We start from the raw sequence: 25,050 nt of genomic DNA, 5'->3' as shown, positions 1-25,050 counted from the left end.
GATAAAACTTTTAATAGCAAAAATTACCAACAAGACAAGATCTATTGATTCATTGTTCTTTATCCCCCCCCCCCTTAAATTCCGTCTATATAAACGTTTCTTTCCGTTTCCGTTTCCGTTTCGTTTTCCGTTTCCGCCGTTTAGCAACACCCAATATTTCTCAGTACATCTACAATTTAAACTGATACCATCAAAATAAAATTCTTTAAATCATCGACACTTAATGGTTTGTTGATGTGTATATTGAGTATACATATACTATTATGCTAAATATAGATCTGATCCAGAGTATAGGAAGGGTGTGTTATTCCGCAGGTAAGTTTTGTTGAATGTTATTTATATCTTTACTTAAACAGATACGTAATCAATAACGGTCCTTTTTCTGAAGAATTTATCATTACTTTAAAATATTGTTAAAAATTGTATGTCATAAATCCAAACAAGATTTGTCCTTGATTCAAATGAAACAAATACACGGATTGATCTTTTATGGTCAACCTTGCTAAAAAAAAGAAGGTCTCTAGCGTCTAATCATTACAACAGACATCTTCTAGAATGTTTTATTAAAGTTATATTAAGTCAGGAGGAACATAGTAGACAAAGCAAATAGATTTTGATAACCCGGTAGACTGCATAAAAAACGATCAAAAACGGGTAAACATTCAGTTAATGCTAAGTAAATATAAAAACGCAACAACAAAGTTTAACCAACTCTCTTTTGATAATATTTGTGACAGTGATGATTTAATTATCTATTCTGTGTTTCAAGATTTAACATTATAAGGTATAGGGGGAATCTGCATTCAAAATACATGTATTTTTTTTGTCGTTTGCTTGAAAAAAAAGTTTGTTCATCAAATTGGGATCATATTTTTTTTAAATAGCATAACCCCCTCCTCTTGAGGTAAATTGCTCATTCCCTTACGACATACAGTGGAATTCAATGTTGTTTGGTGCTGCTAGCCTGATAATACCGTTGTAAGGAAACTCGTTGTGGATTTTAACATTTAAATCCTTGACTTTGCTGTATATGTAGCTATGGATGAAACTAGAGGTAATACGGAAAGCCAAATTTGTTAAAATTCCTGAAATTGTGCCAAATCTGCTAATCCACAAAGTACAGTATCTGTTTCTCGGCACGCATCACAAATGTGTTCAAAGTTTTTAATAGTTTTCAAATATTTTGGCCGTGGTCATCTCTATAGTATATAAAATCATTACTTGTCGAAATGCGTGGCAGTAAAAATATACGGTGGTACCGAAAATATTATTAACATCTGGATTCCTGCGAGTGTAGAAAAGTCACACGAATTTATAGAACTGATACTTTATGGCAATTTTATTGACAATACATTAGGATTCCATTAGGATATCAATACGGACATTCCTGAGTCACATGCACGATTATGCATAAAGCTTTGTAACATTTAAATGAATATCCAAGCTAACCTACTCTTTCAGTCTCAAAGGCGGATAGGCGGATTCAAAAGCGACTCATATACAGACTTTAGTCAATTTGAATTTGTTGCACATACCAGACTCTACACATACTGTTTGTTTTATTTTCCAGATTTACAGCAATGCAACAGGAGCGATTTTCGTCTATACATGACCATTGTGTCCAATGTTTTAGTTGGAAGTGTGACGTCAGACCAGATTACGTCAGCTCCTGCGAGCTGATCGAATGCGTCCAAGGATGCGATAGAATTTTTCATGCTTGTAAACAGAAATCACATTCGTTCGTCTGTGAAGCTATTATTGTACCATGCATTAATAAAGAAAATGGTTGCCATTCCGAAGTTAAAAAATCAAATATGGCTGCCCACCTCTTAATATGTTCTGCTAATGTAATTGATTGCATGACTGCGATACCGGAAACTGTCAATATGTGTCATAAACCTGTTAAAAGAGGCGAATTTTCGTGGCATTCTCGCAACATTCATGCAGAGATTTCTACCGGGATATTAAAATTAAAGTGTCCGTTAGCCTATGCTGGATGTGATTTCTCTTGTAAGAAACTATCTCCATTGGTTCCGACAGGTCACGTGACTCAAAGTGATCTTTTGAATACAAGTGGGTTGACTATCGGATCTGACGCATGCTCATCGCCAGAACAACCGGTTGAACAAAGTCAAACACTTGATTATCCAACGATTCCTTGTTATCAAAACGATGTCGATTCTACTGATGGTTTATTTTTTCTTGAAGATCTCACAAATAATGTGATTGAACAAATTTTAATGTTTCTTGACAGTTTTTCCATAAACAATTTGGCTTTAACTTGTAAGTTCCTACGTTCGTTTTGTAAATCAGTCGTTTATAACAAGGGCATAGTGGTTCCGGTATGGCAGAAGATTTCTAATGGCGGGAAACAGTGGGATTTTTTCAAGTGGGTAAGTGTTAAGGTTACTGACAACCCCAAAACAATATTTTAGTTGTATGTGGTAAAACAAGAACACATGGCGATGATGCATTTTGGCAAAAGTACATTATTCCACAAGTCGTGGATCTATCACATTGAACTTGAAGTGCAAACACAGATACAGTTAGCAGCTGAATATCTCCGCGTTTGCTTACATCAAGACAATGGCAGCTATTGAAGGAATATTGAAACAAGGTCCATGGATGGCTAAATTATGTGTTGCCTCTTTTCAGCAGCGTCTGTACGTGTAGTATACTGGTATATATATGTCAGTTTCTGTTGTTATTGAATCAACTACGACAAATGCTTTATACAATGCAATTTTTAATTTTACTTCACTCTGATAAATTAAATCTTAACCATTTATCTAGTGCTTACAAGCACTTTGATTCCTTGTAAATATGAAAATAAGTAGATGTGTTATGATGCCAATGAGACAACTCTCCATGAGTCGCCGAAATTAATAAGCGTCAACAATGAGTAAAACCCACACCGCATATAAAAGGTCTTGAACAAATGTAAAAGAACTCAAACGAGAAAACTATCGATCTAATTCATATACACAATAATGAACGTGAAACAAATATGTAGTATTAATTCCCCGAATCTGACATTTTCCTATATAGATTACTAACTTTAGGTAATGTTTTAGAAATGGTCCTTCAGTTCTGCATGCACTCCTATTCGTAAGTGGAAGTACCATCTCAGCACTCCAGTTTCAAAACATCTCAAAGTTTGTCCATTTTATCCAGAAAGGATTATCAAGGATGAAATAATCCCGTGTGAAAATGAATGTGGATTTACCATGTATAGACATCAATTGATGGAACATAAAAAGAGATGCCAGATGGAAATGGTCAACTGTTTAAATAAAGATGGTGGATGCGTAGCTGTCGTCCTTCGATCCAAAATGGCGGCTCATTTACGCAGGTGTCCAGCAAACATTGTACAGTGCAACTCACGTAATGTGAGGCCCGAGATGAATGGAATTTGCCAACAAGTTTTTCGACGAGAGGAGCTAGTAGGACACCAACAGTTTTCACATTTAGACATATGTGAACCAACCAAGCAATATTGTCCTTTAGCTTACCAGGGATGTAAATTCACCATTGACAAGAAAACACCACAAGTACCTAATGGTGAAGTTATTTTCTGTAAGGATACAAACAGCTTTAACATTTCTAGAAAAGACCGCGAACAAATCAGTGACAAGGATACGGAAGGGGAAGAAGCATTATTGTACCACAGCACAACTTCCGGTAACATGGCGTCAAGGGTTGCTTCAAATCAACTGTCACAGTCAGATGCACACCAAAAGTCACTTTTATCACTTCCCTTTACATTACTATATTTGATTCTTTCTGAACTGGATAGTCTGAGTGTCTATAATTTATCCATGACTTGTACATATTTACGAGAGGCTTGTGAGGACATGCTTCCGGTGAAAGGAGTGGTTGAATCAATCTGGCAGAAATCGGCTAACGGATGGGAGATTTCAGAAAGGGTTTGTTCAATTAAACACATTGCAATATAGTTCATTATGTAAACACTTACTTTCACTTTTTTATATTGTCGACTTTGAGGCGATTTTTGTTCTCGATTGTGCAGCATTGCCACCTGATTTGAATACAAAGCCTGTTTCCACGCTTTCCTTCATACGATCTGACAACAGTCCGTAAGCTGAACAAAGTTGGGAAATAGGGTCTGTTTTAATCAGATTACTAATTTTTTGCAGCGTGCTGTATTCTCATAAGATGAGATGAAAATGCAAAAGTCTCGTAAATGAATTGTATACCTGAAAATATTGTCACCAACGTTCAACAAAAAACCTTGCTTTAAAAAAAAAAACAACAAAAAAAAACGATATAGAACGATAAAGCAGAATAATTCATGGACACGAAAATATAAAACTATGATATAATTTTAATAGATCTGTAGAAATTTTTAAAACTACTTTTACAATTATTGTGATTTTTATATAAATATCAAACGTTTTGATAATAAAGTCGAACTTGAATAACATACAACTGACCATGACACAAAACAGACGTACAGTACATGATAAAACAAAACGCAAAATAAAATATATACAGATGGTTTGAGGAAAAAGTTTGAAGAGTGTTATCGATAACCAAAGTCGATTAAACATGGGCAAAGAGAACAATCAAATTCGGCCTGTTCGTTGACGTTTGTGCATACATTTTGGATTTCGAATCCGTCATTGGTATATCACTGGTATGTTATTTACTTCGTATCAATATGCTTTGTAATTTTGTTTTATTTTGATAAAAGAGAATAAAAAGGTATTAGAGGGTCTTTTAAGGTCAAAGTCGAAAATAAACTGACAACGCCATTGTTAAAAAGAAAAAGACCAACATACAAACGATCGTACACAAAACACAACATGGAAAACAAAAGACTACGCAACACGATCCCCATCAAAAACTGGGGTTGATATCAGGTGCTCCGGTAGAATAAGCAGATCCTGCTCCACGTGTGCCACCTTTTTTGTTGCCAATTTTAGTTCAAACACTGTCGTAATTTCAAAGTCCAATTTGGTAGGTTACATTTGGGAAAAGGGGACGAGATTATAGTTTACGACATTAGAAACATATAGTCGTTAAACTCGACTGATTTTAGAAACGGTATACATTTTTTAGTTATTGTTGTCGGCATATATAAACAAAATGATAAATTAATGAATATTTATAATGCGTATGTCTTTTTAGAAATGGCGCTACACTACTGCATGTACCCCTGTAAAACAATGGCAACAACATCTTAGCAGTCCAATCACAGAACACTTGAAAGAATGCAGCTATTACGGGCATGAAATTGTTAACCCAGAGAAGGTCAAGGTTATGTTGATCTAAAGGAGTAAACCATCAGAAGCTGCAATAGTTTAAAGGTCTTTAGAGAAGAAGGCTTCATTTGTATATTTTTCAATTTTTCACTATTCTTTTTTTCTTCTTCACAAAAGTAAAATATTAAATGAAATTCTCAAAACTCTAAAAGAAAAAAAAACACCTCCTGACATCCCCAGAATCGGAAATGATCGTCCCCTAAGATAAAAACAAATCAATATTGTGCAACATGTTAGCAGTCCAATCACAGAACACTTGAAAGAATAGCTATTGCGGGCATGGAAATGTTTAAACAGATCGAGAATATGTTTGATCTAGTAAAGGAGTGAAACATCGGAAGCTGCAATAGTTTGGAGGCCCGGAATGAAGAAGGAGGCTTCAGTTATATGTTCTTTATATTCTTTTCTCTATTTTCTATTTTTTTACAAAATAGATTCCGTAGATGTAAGAAAACAACACATCTTTGCATACAAAGAATATTCGATGTGGCACCTCATATAAACACATGTCATTTCGATGATTATCGTGAAAACATCATTTACTTACTAAAATCAAAGCAGAGATTTGTTTTTACAATACACCTCACAAATGTAATGTGATATATTCAAATACACTATTTGGCAATTATAAGAATTAGCTGTAAGACCCTTAGCTTATTATAACTTATTATTTTGCATTGTTAAAGGCAGAAATTTGATATAATATATTTACATGTATATAATGTTTATATGTTTGTCTATTGATAATTTTTTCAATATTTATATATTATCATATAGTAATTTTTTATTTATTCTGTAATTAAAAATAAAATTATAGTGTCAGATTTGGTATGATTTTTTGAAACCCAAATATAGTAAGACTGTATTGAAGTCACGAGTTCTGTGTAACTATCATACATGTGAGATGTTTATTATTGTTTAGTTATCTTTTAAACCAGGTTTAATCCACCATTTTCTGCATAAATACCCGTACCAGAGACATATACACAGAGACATATATATGTCTCTGTGTATATATGTCTCTGTACGTACCAAGTCAGGAATATAACAGTTGATTTCCATTATAGTTTGATGTGTATGAGCTTTTGTCATTTGATTTAATAGAGGTTTTTATACGACCGCAAATTTTGAAAAAATTTTCGTCGTATATTGCTATCACGTTGGCGTCGGCGTCGTCGTCGTCGTCGTCGTCGTCGTCGTCGTCGTCGTCGTCGTCGTCGTCGTCCGGCGTCCGAATACTTTTAGTTTTCGCACTCTAACTTTAGTAAAAGTGAATGGAAATCTATGAAATTTTAACACAAGGTTTATGACCACAAAAGGAAGGTTGGTATTGATTTTGGGAGTTTTGGTCCCAACATTTTAGGAATTAGGGGCCAAAAAGGGCCCAAATAAGCATTTTCTTGGTTTTCGCACTATAACTTTAGTTTAAGTTAATAGAAATCTATGAAATTTTGACACAAGGTTTATGACCACAAAAGAACGGTTGGGATTGATTTTGGGAGTTTTGGTCTCAACAGTTTAGGAATTAGGGGCCAAAAAAGGGCCCAAATAAGCATTATTCTTGGTTTTCGCACAATAACATTAGTTTAAGTAAATAGAAATCAATGAAATTTAAACACAATGTTAATGACTACAAAAGGAAGGTTGGTATTGATTTTGGGAGTTTAGGTCCCAACAGTTTAGGAATTAGGGGCCAAAAAGGGACCCAAATAAGCATTTTTCTTGGTTTTCGCACCATAACGTTAGTATAAGTAAATAGAAATCTATGAAATTTAAACACAAGGTTTATGACCATAAAAGAAAGGTTGGGTTTGATTTTGGGAGTTTTGGTCCCAACATAATAAGGGGCCCAAAGGGTCCAAAATTAAACTTTTGTTTGATGTCATCAAAATTGAATAATTGGGGTTCTTTGATATGCTGAATCTAACTGTCATGACTGTGTATGTAGATTCTTAACTTTTGGTCCCGTTTTCAAATTGGTCTACATTAAGGTCCAAAGGGTCCAAAATTAAACTTAGTTTGATTTTGACAAAAAATGAATCAGTTAGGTTCTTTGATATGCTGAATCTAAAAATGTACTTAGATTCTTGATTATTGGCCCAGTTTTCAAGTTGGTCCAAATCGGGGTCCAAATTAAACTTTGTTTGATTTCATCAAAAATTGAATAAATGGGGTTCTTTGATATACCAAATCTAACTGTGTATGTAGATTCTTCATTTTTGGTCCTGTTTTTAAATTGGTCTACACTAAAGTCCAAAGGGTCCAAAATTAAACTTAGTCTGATTTTAACAAAAATTGAAATCTTGAAGTTCTTTGATATGCTGAATCCAAAAATGTACTTAGATTTTTTATTATGGGCCCAGTTTTCAAGTTGGTCCAAATCAGGATCTAAAATTATTATATTAAGTATTGTGCAATAGCAAGTCTTTTCAATTGCACAGTATTGCGCAATGGCAAGAAATATCTAATTGCACAATATTGTGAAATATCAAAAAAAAAATTTAATTAGAGTTATCTTTCTTTGTCCAGAATAGTAAGCAAGAAATATCTAATTGCAAAATATTGTGCAATAGCAAGATTTTTTTAATTGGAGTTATCTTTCTTTGTCCAGAATCAACTTAAATCTTTGTTATATACAATATACAATGTATATTCACTTTTTACTACCAACTGATAAATTAAAATAATCTTTACCATTCAGTGATAACAAGCAGTTTTTTTACATCTTAATATTTTATGATGTATTTAAATGAGTAGTTATTGTTGCAAACTCCATTAGAAATTTTAATTGAGATTAGTTTTGGAATAAGGGAAAGGGGGATGTGATTAAAAAAATTGGGTTCAATTTTTCTCAATTGAAATTTCATAAATAAAAAAGAAAATTTCTTCAAACATTTTTTTGAGAGGATTAATATTCAACAGCATAGTGAATTGCTCTAAGAGAAACAAAAATTTTAAGTTCATTAGAACACATTCATTCTGTGTCAGAAACCTATGCTGTGTCAACTATTTAATCACAATCCAAATTTAGAGCTGAATCCAGCTTGAATGTTGTGTCCATACTTGCCCTAACCGTTCAGGGTTCAACCTCTGCGGTCGTATAAAGCTACGCCCTGCGGAGCATCTGGTTCCTTTTGAATTCAGTTCCTTTGAATTCAGTTTTTTTTTTTCTTTACTTTTCACAGACACCCACGCCTATTTACCACATTGACGTTGTAGTTAAAGCTGGAATTGTACTCGAGTGTCAAGACCAACACGATGTGTGCCACTAATGGAGAAGGACACCTCAGTTTACTTCAGGTGTTGAGTAGCTACCAGTTGTCCTATCTTCGGTTATCTGTTTAGTATTTTGTAGACTTATTTTTCTGTTCATCATAGTTTGTGTAGTATTTTCTTCCTCCAAGACGACAACAACAAAAAACATACAGGTGGCAGTGTTTGTGGGTGCGAAATTTTACATATTTTTATTGTGTCTACAGATTGACCCTTTTCTGTCAGATTCAGGCGTTTGTCGTTCAGTTGAACATCTGTAGACTTTTTTGCCTATTCATCACGGTTGTACACGTCTTTTTATCTCACCTGGCCCGAAGGGCCAAGTGAGCTTTTCTCATCACTTTGCGTCCGTCGTCGTTAACTTTTACAAAAATCATCTCCACTGAAACTACTGGTACAAATTAAACCAAACTTGGCCACAATCATCATTGGGGTATCTAGTTTAAAAAATAAGTCCGGTGCATGTCCCGGCCAGCCAACCAAGATGGCCGCCATGGCTAAAAATAGAACAAAAGGGTAAAATGTAGATTTTGGCTTATATCTCTGAAACCAAAGCATTTAGAGCAAATCTGACATGGGTAAATTTGTTTATCAGGTCAAAATGTATCTGCTCTGAAATTTTCAGATGAATAGGAGAACCCGTTGTTGGGTTGCTGCCCCTAGATTGGTAATTTTAAGGAAATTTTGCCGTTTTTATACGACCGCAAAAATTGAATTTTTTTTTGGTTGTATATAGGTATGACGTTGGCACTATAACTTTAGTATAAGTAAATGGAAATATATGAAATTTAAACACAAGGTTTATGACCACAAAAGGAAGGTTGGGATTGATTTTGAGAGTTTTGGTCCCAACAGTTTAGGAATTAGGGGCCAAAAGGGGTCCAAATAAGCATTTTATTTTGTTTTTTACACAATAACTTTAGTATAAGTTAATAAGATCTATGAAATTTAAACACAAGGTTTATGACCACAAAAGGAAGGTTGGTATTGATTTGGGGAGTTTTGGTCCCAACAGTTTAGGAACTAGGGTCCAAAAGGGTCCAAAATTAAACTTTATTTGATTTCATCAAAAATTTAATTATTGGGGGTCTTTGATATGCCAAATCTAACCGTGTATTCAGATTCTTAATTTTTGGTTTCGTTTTCAAATTGGTCTACATTAAGGTTTAAAGGGTCCAAAATTAAACTCAGTTTGATTTTAACAAAAAATGAATTCTTGTGGTTCTTTGATATGATGAATCTTAACATGAACTTAGATTTTTGATTATGGGCCCAGTTTTCAAGTTGGTCTAAATCGGGGTCCAAAATTAAACTTGTTTGATTTCAACAAAAATTGAATATATGGGGTTTTTCAATATGCTGCGTCTTACCATGTATTTAGAATTTTAATATTTGGGCCCGGTTATCAAATTTGTCCACATATAGGTCTAAAGGGTCCAAAATTGAACATTATTTGATTTCATCAAAAATTGAATTCTTGGGGTTCTTTGATATGCTGAATCTAACCATGTAATTAGATTATGGATATTGAACCATAATAGGTAAATGTTTAATTTAAAATTTTTAAGTTTAAGTTCATAGACCACATTTACTCTGTGTAAGAAAAATATTTTGTGTCAACTATTTAATAACAATCCAAATTCAGAGCTGTATCAAGCTTGAATGTTGTGTCCATACTTGCCCCAATTGTTCAGGGTTTGACCTCTGCGGTCGTATAAAGCTGCGCCCTGTGGAGCATCTGGTTGGTCATTATCTTGAATATTATTATAGATAGAAATTAAACTGTGAACAGCAATAATTTTCAGCAAAGTAAGATCTACAAATAAGTCAACATGATCAAAATGGTCAATTGACCCCTTAAGGAGTTATTGCCCTTTATAGTCAATTTTTCGTACATTTTTGTAATCTTTTACAAAAATCTTCTCCTCTGAAACTACTAACGCAAATTGAACCAAACTTGTCAAGTCAAGATCTGTCTGCCTTGAAATTTTCAGATAAATCGGACAACCAGTTGTTGGGATGCTACCCCTTAATTGGTAATTATAAGGAAATTTTGCCGTTTTGGGGTTATTATCTTGAATATTGTTATAGAGACAAACTGTAAACAGCAATAATGTCAAGCAAAGTAAGATCTGCAAATAAGTCAAATGACCAAAATGGTCATTTGACCCCTTCAGGAGTTACTGCCCTTTATAGTCAATTTTAGCAATTTTTCTTAAATTTTTGTTATCTTTTACAAAAATCTTCTCCTCTGAAACTACTAAGACAAAATGTAACCAAACTTGTCCACAATCATTATAAGAGTATCTAGTTGAAAAATGTATCGGTTGATCCTACCCGCGAACCAAGATGACAGGCATGGCTAAAAATAGTACATAGGGTAAAATGCAGTTTTTAGTTTTTATCTCTGAAGCTGAAGCATTTAGAGCAAATCTGACTAGTGACTACAATGTTCATCAGATTTAGATATCCCTGCCCTGAAATTTGCAGACAAATCCGTCAACCAGTTGTTGGGTTGCTGCCCCTGGGTTAGTAATTTTATGGAAATTTTCCAGTTTTTTGCTATTATCTTAGATATTATTATAATATCTTATGATATCTCATACTATAAATTATGATTTTAACCTCATTTTACATGATTTCCAAAGCATCAGTAAGTACAGGTTAATTAGCACCATAGGCTCTTTAGAGCCTCTAGTTTTATTCGCCTTAATTATGGTTTTTGGTCTTCGTTTACTATAACTTCGTATGTGAAGTAATGATTGAGAATTGGTAGCGAGTGGTTTGAAAACAAAGACAGCAATTATCAAAAAAGAGTTTATATGAAAAAGAAGATATGGTAGGATTGCCAATGAGACGACTACTCACGAGACACCTCTACAAATGACAGAAACTAACAACTATATAGAGCCTGAGGTTATCATACGGCCTTCAGCAATGAACAAAGTCATACCGCAGTGTATAAAAGTTCATATTAAAAACGGAATAACGCTGATAAAGCCCGTAAACTTAGATACGATCCATGTAAACAATAACCCTTTGACTATTTTTTTTTTAAGTTTTCAAGTAAACACATTATTAATATCTTTAAATAAATAAATTTGGTGTATTTACTGTCTTCTGGTTGGTTAAAATTATTAGTTTTATTTTCAATGTTGTCAATTTTGATGGCGACACGCCCACTCTGACGTTGTGTATTCATACGCCAACATGTGTGTACGTTGTTATTGTTAATATAAATAATACAAAAAGTTCTTTGTGCCTTATTTTTGATAGAAATTTATTTATAATGAATGGCAATAATTTATTTTGATTTTATTGAACCATAAAACTAATTTTTGACTCTTCACATTTTACATAATCCACTTCGCGGATTATTCAATGTGAAGAGTCAAAAATTAGTTTTATGGTTCAATAAAATCAAAATAAATTATTGCCATTCATTAAATGTTGTTTTGTTGGTACGATCATCGACTTTGTTTTTGAAAACTAAACCATAAAAAATATATAGTGCTAGATACTAGTATATGTCTACTTATCATATCCATGTTTATGATTAATTATTATTATACAGCCTGTCGATACTTTAACTTATATTTTAGCCTTTATACACAAAGTCGTGCGTTTTTCAGACTGTTCATGGGGTCTTTACACTAAATCTGATTGCCGTGTACTGGTTGATATTTTAGTTTAAATGTTATATTTATTTGTTATAACTTACTTTGAACTGGCTTTCAGTAACAATGAGTACTCTTTATTTCGGTGCTGTGTCTCTATTGTGACTATGTTAGATAGTTGTGTGCTGTATACCCTATTTCTACTGACTTTTAACAGTCTTTTCTCTCATTGTTGTTACACCATTGTGACAGGTTAGAGGATGGTAGAACGAGGCTGGGCGGTTGTGCTTACAATATGATTTGATGATTACTAACCACTAATACTACAAACAGGCTCACAAAGAATGTGAAAAGGGGGTAACATATTTTGGGTCTGGGTGTTTGCCTATTGCTGAAGGCTGTATGATGACCTATAGTTGTTATATTCTATATCATTGGGTCTCTTGCTATATACCACATCTTCTTATTTCTTTTCATATTTATACCCCCATTACACTCCACTCCGCCCCCACCACATGTGTCTTTATGTGTCTGTCTGAAGTCTGTAATTCTGTCGTTGTTTCATTTTTTTTTTGTGTGTGTTATGTTTTAAAATAAGCCGTTTGTTTCTCGAGTGAATAGTAGTATGTTTGTCATGTCGGGCCTTTCATTGTCGGTTATGACTCGGTATGTTTTTAATCTCATTGTTGAAGGCCGTAAATAGATATAAGATGATGTGGTATGAGTGCCAATGTAACAACTCTCCATCCATGTCTGAATTTGTAAAAAGAAAATTATTAAAGGTCAAAGTACGGTCTTCAACACGGAGCCTTGGCTCAGAGCGAACAAGCTATAACAGGCCCCACAAACATGACTAGTGTAAATCCATTCATATGGGTAATTTTAAACCAACGGTCTAATCTATATAAAAAATGAGAAACGAGACATTTATGAACCAGGTCAACAAAGTTAACGACAACCACTGAACATCAGGTTACCAATAAATTCTTACTTCCAATTCAGATGAACCTGGTAGTTGTCTCATTGGCAATTATACCACATCTCCTTATTTATTTATTAGTATCGTAAATTCAGAAATTATTGCGAGGTTTTTATGTATGCGAATAGTACGACTGCGTGAGTATCGCAATAATGAGAAATTGCATTTTGATATCTGAAACATACATCTGTATGGAGATTTTCCAGAAATCGCAATAAATGAATGTCGCATTTTTTGTCCACACTTGAAAATTCGCAATAATATATTTCTCGCTACATTGAAGACCTGTTGGTGACCCTCTGCTGTTGTTTTTTATTTGGTCGGGTTGTTGTCTCTTTGACACATTCCCCATTTCCATTCTCAATTTTATATATACGCAATAATTAATACATATACGCAATAATTTCTGGATTTACAGTATTAAAGACACACAGATTTTGTTAAACAAATTATCAACCAAAAGGGCATGTTACATAATTTAATGCTTACTATAACAGACGGAAGCAAAAACTAGTCAAAGTTATGGGCCCCAACTCCATTCTGAAGTAACTGTATGTTAACAAAGTCAATATACTACTTTCTTTGAGATTTTATTGTCTGGAAGACAAAAATGGTGCCCTGCAGATGCAAAGTGTTATTCTAAAATATACAAAGTTGAGCATGGGAGCACATATAGGTCTATGGCGGTTTTAAAAATACTGTCTGGGGAGTTATTCGAAACAAGGATTTGTATAGTAAGACTATACAAATCCTTGTTCGAAAACACCATGAACCGCTCATGCAAGTATATATATACAGAGTACTCCAAAAAAGTTGAACTATCTCCCAAAAGAGCAAATAATTATAAAAATCAAAACCCTGACCACATGCGCAACTTCAATATATCTGCAAACAACCAACAAAGTGTAAAACTTCCAAGCATTCAACCCGTAGGAGGAGTTGTCTGAATAGCTTTACAACCATAATGGAACGGGCGAAAGGAACGACGAACAAGAGTAATACAACCCCCTCCCCCAACTTTTAGTTGCGGGGGCATAAAATCTGATGATAATATAAACTAAACCATAGCAGTTGTTTTCTTATTGTAAAACATTGATAACAGATCTAGTTTGTTTTTTTTGGTGATCCTCTTCTCCAAGAATTTGTAAAAAAAACCTGTATACGTTGTATTCCTTTGTTTTTATTCTCTCAAAAAATAAAATAACATAATAGTCGTCACGGAAAGACCATCACAGAGACAGCGATTTTTAAATTTTACCGCGTTCAAACTAGCTTTAGCCAATCAAAAAAGTTCTTGATTAACCGGAAGTTAAAAATAGAGGAAGTCAATAAACAAGCACCTGTAAAGAGAAATGTTTACATTCCTATAATAGACAAATTCCAATACACATTCCTACCGATTAGATGGTAAGAAACCTGTTGATATAAAGCATTGTCAGTTAAAACAAATAAACAATTATGTTGGTTATTGATACAAATGAAAACGAAAATGGCACCTCTTTTGTCAAAAAGTGTCAATGATGCATGTCAGTTTTGTCACCGAACTTCTGAAAATGAATCACTTCATAATTTCATAGTTTAATTTCCCGTCAAACTAAGAGTTGAAGTCTTCCTCTTTTTTTTAATGAAACATGTTTTCGTTTTAGTAAGCAACGATTTAAAAACAAAAACCTCTTTTTGACAGGTACTTGAGTAGTACAAATAATTATGATGTCTGGCAAGGCTATTTTAATTTTTTTCTGGGACGCCTTCCTACGATGTCATTACGCTAAAGCAATTTTTTACGTCTGGAGTTTAAGAGCAAATTTTTGGGGGAACTTTGACACCTAATTTTGACAAGAAATTTTCATTGCCTATTCAAAATTTTTAACAAAGTCCTACCTTTTTTGTGCTTATTGATGTAAAATATTTAAAAAATATCTAAAAGAAAGGATTAAAAAGATACGATTCCATTTGAAGTGGGGAAATATTAATTTTGTTTAAAAATGATTTCCAACAATTACCAACGAATTGTCACTTCTGGTGAATAGAAAATTTAAAATACTGTAAAATTTGACAGACACGAATTTCCAGATAATCTAAATTGAACGGTCTGGAATTTCGGATCCATGAAAATTTACCGATTTTAATATTTTATGTTCAACGGAAGTGATGTTTCGTTGGTAATTGTGGGAAATCACAAAGATGGAGGAATACACCTTAAGTTGAATTATTAGAAAATCATGATTTTTGTTTATTAAAAATTGCTTATGTGTTAAAACTGCATGATTACAAATTTAATAAACATAAAACCAATATAAAAAGGATGTGTTTGTTAGGATGCAAAGGGATTTTGAGCACAAAAAGGTAGGGTGCGAAAGTGAATGAGGCCGAATGTGAAATGGCGTGAAAGTGTTTTTGGATGAATGGACCCAGATACCCTAGTGACCCCCTGTCAGTGCTAAAGAAGTATTTTCTTACAGAATAAAGATTCATTGGGGCCCACTATTACATGCTTGGTATGACATGTATGAGTAAATTAAAACATTAAAGATTTTAATTGAAAAACACAAAAGATAATTGTTTTTAATGGCTTAATTTCCCCCTTTGATCTGAAACAATGACATGAATGAAAACAAAAATTATAGCATGCTGCAATACACTAACCAAAACAAGATTAAGATTTTTTCAACACAAAAATAAAAACGTTGTCAAAATCTCACTTTTATGTGACCTTATTTAGAAACAATGATTTTTTTATAGCAATATGCTATCCAAAACATGATAAAGATTTATTCACCAAAAAATTTTTTGCCTCACTTAATTTTTAGACAAGGACAACAAACAATTTTTTTAGCAATACACTTGACCAAACTTGATTACAAAGTAATTAAACACAAAACCAAGATAAAAAGCATGCGAACATGTAGGGTGCAATTATCATGCATTGATAAGCACAGATGGTGCGGGAGTTTCTCGCTGCATAGAAGACCCATTGGTGGCCTTTAGCTGTTGTCTGCTTGATGGTCTGGTTGTTGTCTCTTTGACACATTCCCCATTTCTATTCTCAATTTTAACTTGTACATGTTGTAGAGAAAAGATGGGAAAAATAATCTTTAAAAAGAAAAAAATATACTTTAAAATATTTAAATTTTAAGTATCTTTAGAAAAAGGAACGGCATAAGGGTGATAAATTAAATTTAATAGGAAAATGAAATATTAAAAAACTGATTATTATATCCCCTTCCTTTTACTATGTTAACTTTTACTTAGAAATATTTGTTGTTTACCTAAATATACACGTAACCATTATATACATGGATGTATATACCAGTATTAAGAATGTACACAGATTTATTTTCACTTCTCAGAAATATTTATAATTATAAAAAGAAGATGAGGCAATCTCCACAAGAGACCAAATGACACTAAAATTAACAACTATAGGTCACCATACAGCCTTCAACAATGAGCAATGTCCATACCATAAGCATAGATATTGGTTAAGAAGAAAGAGTAATCAGTCATACAGAAATGTATATTTACTTTCTAAACTTGAAACTACATTTTACAAACGTGATACCTAATAAGCATAAGATGAAATATCAACACATATTAAGTGGATGTGGTAACTAAAATACAACAACATTTCTTAAGTGTTCTTATAATATATATTAAGGAAGTTTGGTGGACGGCAATCCATTCAGAAAATCACAGTAGTTTTAATCATTCATCCAAGTGCATTTTGAAAGACAATTAGTCATTAATGTTATTATAGTTATAATAGTACATGAATGTAGTACATTATAGTACATTTCTGCATTTATATGGTGTACAGTATACATTTGTAGTACATCATTGTGCATGTTTTGAAACCAAAAATAAAGAATTTTGAGTAGATTCATCAAATTGTGGTTAAAAGGAAATGTTACCATTTTACAAAGAATTGCAATGTGGATGACTTAAAATTTGTGAATTGTTAGAATTATTTGATAATTTTTATGGGACGTATTAAAAAGTACATCATTTGTACATGTAGCAGTCAGGTAAGTAAATTTAAGTTTAGATGTCAAAGATTTTAAAGATAGAGATCTATGTAAGCTTCTTAAATGGACTGAAGGGCCTCAGTAGCCTAGTGGTCTACAGTCTAAGTTGTTCGTCGAATGTATTGCTAATCTGTCAACACTGTTAAAGGTGGTATAGTTATTAGTTTGAACCCGACAAGTGGCTGGTGCTTTGTCAAATCTTAATTGACTAAGAATGACAGTTTTGTTGAACTTTTCCTGCTGTTGGATCTCACTGCAATGCACTGGATACTATGAGTTCCTCTTAGCGATAAACATGACACCTCCATGTACTATATTTTACATGTACAAATGTAGCCAAATGTGCTGATAGTGGCATTAAACTGTCTTAACTAGTTAATGAGTCTCCGTCATTTTCATGCCCTCTCTGTATCTGTAGAGGAGGGCATTATGTTTTACCCATGTCAGTATGTATGTCCTGAAATAGTTTTCTTCTGTTTTCTAACTTTAGTTTGCCTCATTCAAATATTTTGAAACTCATACACATTCCTATTAACAATGATTAACACAAAACTCAGATGGAGTACGAATTTGGGTAGCATCACTTTTACCTTTCTTGAGTTATGTCCCTTTAAACATTAAAAGCACTCAAGGGTTTAATCTGTCCCATGGATTTAATATTTAATAAAACACTGCTTAAATTTGTTTTGATGGTCCAGAACCTATCTCATTGAGATAGAGCTACTAAGTAGTATTTACATAAATCATTGATGTATGAATTGTATTCATGTATACAAAATTCAAATACATGATATATATTATTTATTTTGTGAGTTATGCCATTGCAACATGTGTGTGTACAAATAAATATAAATGAATGAATAGCACACATAATTGCTGAATTTATTTCCTGGAGTGGTGTATTATATGTGTATAGTTTTGATTTTAATGATAACATTGATATAGACGACCACTCTTCCTATATGATAATGAGAGAAGGAAGTCAATGTTTTCCTTGTATATTTCTTTCAAAACATTTAAATTCCCCTCAATGAAGATTGAAGTAGATGTCTTATTGATGGTTTATTTATAAGTAAAGTAGGTTCTGGTTTTTGTTAGTCTACTTTCTAATAGCTATTAATACATGTACATCTATACATTTATATATATACAATGAATAATTGTAAATATTTAAAAAATATGATTTTGTGAACTGTACTTGTTGTCTGACCTACTAACCTGGAATGGTAGTCCTTGGTTGTTTAGAAAACAATAGGAGTTATGTTACACATGTTACAAGTCAAACATTGCAAGTGATCTTTACAATTAAAAAAAAATAATCTTACTTTCCTAAAGGAAGGAATTGCTCCTTTAAAAAGGTTAAGATTTACATAATTTTCACATGTAAATTACTATTGGGACTAGTATTATACTGTAATCTGTAAAAACAATAGGAGCTACAGTTTATAAATGTAAATAGCAAATATGACAAGTATGAGAAATCATTATTTTTTTTTGTAGTAAAACATTATTTGCCAAGAACAGCATGAAAACACATTTTATACATGTTATACATCATGTACATAAGAACATGGTTTCTTTTCACTTTTTATACCAGTAAAAGTGATTATATATATAAAAATCATCTGCACACTATATAATGTATATATTTTAGTACAATGCACTACAATGTAGTAATACTGTATGGAAGGAAATAATACATTTTTTACTCCCTGCATATTAGATGATGGAATATATATATACAATTTATTAGCAAAAACAAGTGGGGGAGAGTTCAGGGTTAAAGAGCAATTGCACTCAAATACTTATCTTGACCACTAAGTTCTTTTGATTGAAGACATTATCATATTATTCACACTAAACCTACATCTTTTCAATATTTTATTTAATGTTTCAGGTGAGTCAGTTTGTATCTACCTTGAAGGGGTTTTCCACACACGCCCACACATAATAACAATGGATCTATATAATACACTGATATACACGTATAGGGGTAAGTATATTTATATACTTTAATAAATATTAAGTTACATAGTGTTACAATTAGGATATTGTTCAATTTTATGAGAATTTTAAGGCCTTGGAGTGTGTCATTTAATTTGAAATGTTATTTTTAGTTTCAGAATAAGTTAGTCCTTGTCAGATGTATATTGCACAGTTACACAGTCATGACATAATAGTGATTAAATTTAAATTGTTGATATATATATTACGTATGTATGTACACAAATGTATATTAAGTTTCGTTTCAAATTTGGAATTTGGGACAGGGAAATTTTCATAAAAGGTATACGTTTATTAAGTTTATTTTATTATATTGTTACACAGTTTTAGAGAAAACATATAGTAAGATTAGAAATGTGTTCTATATTATTTGATGAAATTTCAAATGTTGTGTACATCTATATAAAATATATAAAATTTTTACTATTTAAAATATATACTTTAAATAAATTTTTTAAGTCCCTGACTTACACATGTTACAGCCCAGTGGTCAGCATTTCTGTCGTTTGTATTTGTTGACATGAATTATCATTGTCATACATATGGCAATAGCTGCCACAATAATTAATTAACTGTTTTCAAAACTTTCAATTTTTTAGACATCATAACTAAGGATCTATTTTCTACCTCAATACCTTTCTGAATTTGGGTCCTCAAATGATCTTCAACTTATACTATATGAGGCCTTTTAAACTTTTTATGCCCCACCTACGATAGTAGAGGGGCATTATGTTTTCTGGTCTGTGCCTCCGTTCGTTCGTCCGTTCGTTCGTTCGTCCCGCTTCAGGTTAAAGTTTTTGGTCAAGTTAGTTTTTGATGAAGTTGAAGTCCAATCAATTTGAAACTTAGTACACATGTTCCCTATGATATGATCTTTCTAATTTTAATGTCAAATTAAAGTATTGACCCCAATTTCATGGTCCACTGAACAAAGAAGAAGATAGTGTGAAGCTCAGGTTAAAGTTTTTGGTCAAGGTAGTTTTTGATGAAGTTGATGTCCAATCAACTTGAAACTTAGTACACATGTTAACTATGATATGATCTTTCTAATTTTAGATTTAGACTTTCAATTAAAGTATTGACCCCAATTTCACGGTCCAGTGAACATGTAAAATGATAGTGCGAGTGGGGCATCCGTGTACTATGGACACATTCTTGTTTGATTCAAGCTTCACTGTTGAGTCTTTTGTACAACGAAATATTGTTAAAATATTTTAACCCTGGTGTCTAGAGTTTACATGTATGTAGGACCCAACATAAAGGAGGATATGCTGTACCAATAAATGACAATTATAAATTTTTGTGATCACTTCTCCCAATTTACAGTACAGATTTTTGTCAAGGGTTTTACTATAACAAGCAGATCTAAAACAATATGCACTAGGAGAACTTCAAATCATTTCAAAGTTAATTTTTAAATTTTTTTATTTCCTGATTTTTGTTTTTCAAGTTGACAAAAGTGAAACTCCCAACCCCAAAAAATAAAGATTTATATTGTTTGTACATGTATGTAAAGTGTTTAATTGAGTTTTCCTTATTTTGTAAACTTACATGTGTGTTCTACTAGCTTTGATTGTTGGGGTGAAGAAAAAAAACTTCATATAAAAATAAAAAGATATGGTATCAGTGATATTGTTTGCCTTAAATTAGTGGAAAATAAAGACTTAATTTTTCCCCCGGAGAAGAATCCCAATTTGAAAAAAAAAATGGCTAAAAATTATTCCCACAAAGACAACTTTTTTCCCAAAGAGTTCAGTCTCAGTAGTAATTGTGCATGGATACAAACTGAAAAACACTCATTTAATCATTTTTCATGTCTAAAATGACTACATGTATATGTGCACATTTGAGGGCCTATTTATGTATCATCACTGACAAAATTGGGGTCTTATTTTAAAGCAGGCCGGTTTGACTCTTGAAAATGGGTCTGTAAATTGAAGTTTCAGTCAACTTCATGGTTTATTTTAAATTTCCCAATTTGATGAAAATAACGCATATTTTCCCAATAAAAAAGGGTAGAGGCAGTTTTGAAAAAAGGCTACAATATCACTGGGTATGATTGCTAATGAGACAACTCTCCACAAGAGACCAAATAACACAGAAATGAACATCTACATGTATAGGTCTCTCAACAGCCTTCAACAATGAGCAAAGCCCATACTGCATAGTCGAACATTAAATTTGTGGTTCATCTGTATCCACTAAATCCATTAAGGGGAGATAATTTAGACTTTGAAATTAAGATAAGGATCTTCAAAATAATTTACTTAATATACAAGGAAAAATATTACTTATATCTGCAAGAGTTTTATAAATATTCTCGTTACCATGCTTACTGTTATAAATTAGTTCTAAAATAGATGTACTATATACAATTGATTTTCATTTAGAACAACAGTTTATAAACGACTAAAATACTGGTGGCAGATCCAGGAGAGGGTAAAGGGGGTTGGAACCCCCACTTTTTAGCTCACCTGACCTGAAAGGTCAAGTGAGCTTTTCTCATAACTTGGCGTCCGTCGTCCTGCGTCCGTCGTCCGCCGTCTGTTGTCCGTCGTCCGTAAACTTTTACAAAAATCTTCTCCTCTGAAACTACTGGGCCAAATTCTACCAAACTTGGCCACAATCATCCTTGGGGTATCTAGTTTAAAAAATGTGTGGCGTGACCTGGCCAACCAACCAAGATGGCCGCCATGGCTATAAATAGAACACAGGGGTAAAATGATATTTTGGCTTATATCTTTGTAACCAAAGCATTTAGAGCAAATCTGACATGGGGTTAAATTGTTGATCAGGTCAAGATCTATCTGCCCTGAAATTTTCAGACGAATCGGACAACCTGTTGTTGGGTTGCTGCCCCTGAAATGGTTATTTTAAGAAAATTTTGCAGTTTTTTGTAATTATCTTGAATACTGTTATAGATAGATATAAACTGTAAACAGCAATAATGTTCAGCAAAGTATGACCTACAAATAAGTCAACATGACCAAAATTGTCAGTCAACCCCTTAAAGAGTTATTGCCCTTTATAGTCAATTTTTAACAACTTTTCATCATTTTTTGCAACTTTTCTAAAAATCTTCTTCTCTAAAACTACTTTGCCAAATTTAACCAAACTTGGCCACAATTATCATTGTGGTTTATAGTTTAAGAAATGTGTCCGACGACCCAGCCTACCAAACAAAATGGCCGACATGGCTTAAATTAGAACATAGTTGTAAAAAGCAGTTTTTGCTTTATATCTTTGAAACTAAGACATAAAGGGCAAATCTTTCAAGATTTAAATGTCCATCAGAATAAGATATATCCCCTCACAAATTTTCAGATGAATCTGACAACCTGTTGTTGGGTTGCTGCCCTAAAATGGGTAATTTTAAGGAAATTTTGCAGTTTTTGGTTATTATCTTGAATACTATTATAGATAGAGATAAACTATAAACCGCAATAATGTTCAGCAAAGTAAGATCTACAAATAAGTCAGCATGATCAAAATTGTAAGAGGACCCCTTAAGGAGTAATTGCCCTTTATAGTCAATATTGAACAACTTTTTGTCATTTTTGTAACTTATATAAAAATCTTTTCTAAAACTACTTGGCCAAATTTAACCAAACTTGGCCACAATCATAATACTAGGATATCTATTTAAAAAAAGCGTCTAATGACCCTGCCTACCAACAAAGATGGACGGCATCAGTAAACACAGTAACAGGTGAGCGACACAGGCTCTTGAGAGCCTCTAGTTTTTGGAAAATCAATGTTTTTTAAATGGGGATATATAGTTTGAACCCCCCTTTGTCCTGGGTTTGGACCCCTCCCCCCCTTTTTAAAATGGCTGGATCCGCCGCTGAATACAACCAACTGCTGTCTAAATATTTATTACATTCACATTGTACTATGGATTAATTTCATGTCCCTTTTATGGGCATTATGTTTTTCTGGTCTGTGTGTCCGTTGGTCCTTTCGTCCATCTGTCTCGCTTCAGGTATTCAAGGTCTCATAGTGCTGATGGGGCATCCTTTTACTGGGGACACATTCTTGTTTGTTTTTGGAATATCACTTTTTGTGGAACATTTTGGCTAATAAGTTTAACCACAGTTTAATGAAGTATAAAATGTTCTATAGGCTTTTATGCAGACTTTGGCAAATATACACACTGAGACAATTTTCCCTCCATTATCCAAATTGGAACCCACATGAATAGATGGTGTGTTCATTTAAACAATGACTTTTTACGTCCTTTTAATATTCATGTGTGTTTTATATGCATGGGATGTAATGTATGAACAGGAAATAAATGTGCATTTGAATAGGTGCATGTTTATGCAAAAACATATACCCAGGATGTATTTTTGTTTGTTTTTGATGTAAATTCACCTTTACAAAATGACAATTGTATTGTCTCCCTTTTGACATGCTTGATATGAAGTTATGATGAAAATGAAATACACAAAATAAATTTAAAAAAAATAATATAAACAAGAAATACACCTAAAAATTAGAAAAAAATGATATAAACTTGAAACATTATACACAAACAGACTGTGCTGGGAACATGTAATCCTGGATTCTTTTGCTTTTCACATCTCTGGTTATCTCCTTTTTTTAAAAACATAATTATGACCTCAAAATGTCAGAATGAGTAAATCATAAAAAAAAATGTCCTGAAATTTTTGTAGACATACATGTAAATTGACTTCCTCAAGTCAGTAAATTTCAGAAATTTGCTAATTTCAGAAATTTGCTGACTTTAAAAACCTGATCATGTACTCTGCTAAAAAACATTAATGCATCTTTAATGTCTTCATGATCTATTTTTTAACAAGCCAATATTTTGTATTCAGAATGAGAATGAGAATATGAACAACCTGATGATTGAAATTTTAAAGTTAAAAAAAAGCTGTATTCACTTATAAATATATGTAGAACCATTTTTACCCCATCAAAATTGAAAGCATAATTTTTTTCATGATATAGTGAATTATAGATGACAAGATATTGTACATGGGTAAGAGAACCATGATTTCCACTGAAACCAGGCAAAAATATAAAAGATTTTCATCTACCATGTCTACATCATTTAATCTCTGGTGGATAATTGTCTCATTGGCAATTGTAATAAATCTTCTTATATATTATATTTTATTTTCTTGCAAAAAAAAAGAAGATAGTTAAAGAGATGTTATACAAATATTTTACATGAACTACATTTGAAAAAAATTTGGACAAACTGTCAGTGCTCATAAAAAAATTCCTTTAAAAAAGACGGGCATAAATGTTTTAGGGTAAATGTAATGATTTAAGAGAGTAAACCAAAGTCTTGGCCTCAGACAAAATATATGCTTACCTGTAATTCAGTGGTTGTCGTTTGTTTATGTGGTATATATATTTGTTTTTCGTTCATTTTTTTTTTTTTTTTACATAAATAAGGCCGTTAGTTTTCTCATTTGAATTGTTTTACATTGTCTTATCGGGGCCTTTTATAGCTGACTATGCAGTATGGGCTTTGCTCATTGTTGAAGGCCGTACAGTGACCTATAGTTGTAAATGTCTGTGTCATTTTGGTCTTTTGTGGATAGTTGTCTCAATGGCAAACATACCAAATCTTCCTTTTTATATTATTCAAAACAAAGTTAAAATAAGGGACCAAAGACTTTCATTGGATACCAATTTTCATGTATTTCATAGATAAAGACCTAGGTGAACCACACATTAAATTGAAAGCTTCAAAGCAGTACAATTTGATATTCTAAGGCTTATAAGCAGAGTCTTGAGTACAACCACGAAACCCAAATACATGTATTTACAAAATTTCAATTTTTCACCAATCCATGAAAATAACAATCCATGCAAAATAAATTAATCCCCAG

The 25,050-nt window shown here is 32.7% G+C and overlaps 2 protein-coding genes across 8 annotated transcripts in view; both read left to right on the top strand.

Moving 5' to 3' along the window:
• The first annotated feature begins 213 nt into the window (after positions 1 to 213).
• Positions 214 to 5,990, top strand: LOC143042842 (F-box only protein 30-like). Its single transcript, XM_076215320.1, has 4 exons — positions 214 to 315; positions 1,571 to 2,393; positions 3,075 to 3,926; positions 5,152 to 5,990. The coding sequence occupies exons 2-4, from the start codon at positions 1,581 to 1,583 to the stop codon at positions 5,293 to 5,295; spliced, it is 1,809 nt and encodes a 602-aa protein (XP_076071435.1). The 5' UTR covers positions 214 to 315; positions 1,571 to 1,580; the 3' UTR covers positions 5,296 to 5,990.
• An 8,460-nt stretch (positions 5,991 to 14,450) lies between these two features.
• The window catches only part of LOC143042841 (arf-GAP with Rho-GAP domain, ANK repeat and PH domain-containing protein 1-like), a 100,570-nt gene continuing 89,970 nt past the window's right edge, over positions 14,451 to 25,050 (top strand). For all 7 annotated transcript variants that reach the window (XM_076215319.1, XM_076215317.1, XM_076215314.1 and 4 more), the window contains exons 1-2: positions 14,451 to 14,561; positions 19,077 to 19,172. The gene's annotated coding sequence lies outside the window, so the exon portion shown is untranslated. The remainder of the gene's footprint in view (positions 14,562 to 19,076; positions 19,173 to 25,050) is intronic.

This window comes from Mytilus galloprovincialis, chromosome 8, assembly GCF_965363235.1.
Source record: "Mytilus galloprovincialis chromosome 8, xbMytGall1.hap1.1, whole genome shotgun sequence".
NCBI classification, from domain to species: domain Eukaryota; kingdom Metazoa; phylum Mollusca; class Bivalvia; order Mytilida; family Mytilidae; genus Mytilus; species Mytilus galloprovincialis.
Note: the sequence above shows the minus strand (reverse complement) of the source record. Positions and strands in the feature narration are given on the sequence as shown.

Bases quoted from the DNA above. Each gene is read 5' to 3' on its own strand.
- LOC143042842 (XM_076215320.1), top strand. From the start codon at position 1,581: ATGCAACAGGAGCGATTTTCGTCTATACATGACCATTGTGTCCAATGT. The intron at 2,394-3,074 runs GTAAGTGTTAAG...GTAATGTTTTAG, and splicing joins AGTGGGATTTTTTCAAGTGG to AAATGGTCCTTCAGTTCTGC. The intron at 3,927-5,151 runs GTTTGTTCAATT...ATGTCTTTTTAG, and splicing joins GATGGGAGATTTCAGAAAGG to AAATGGCGCTACACTACTGC.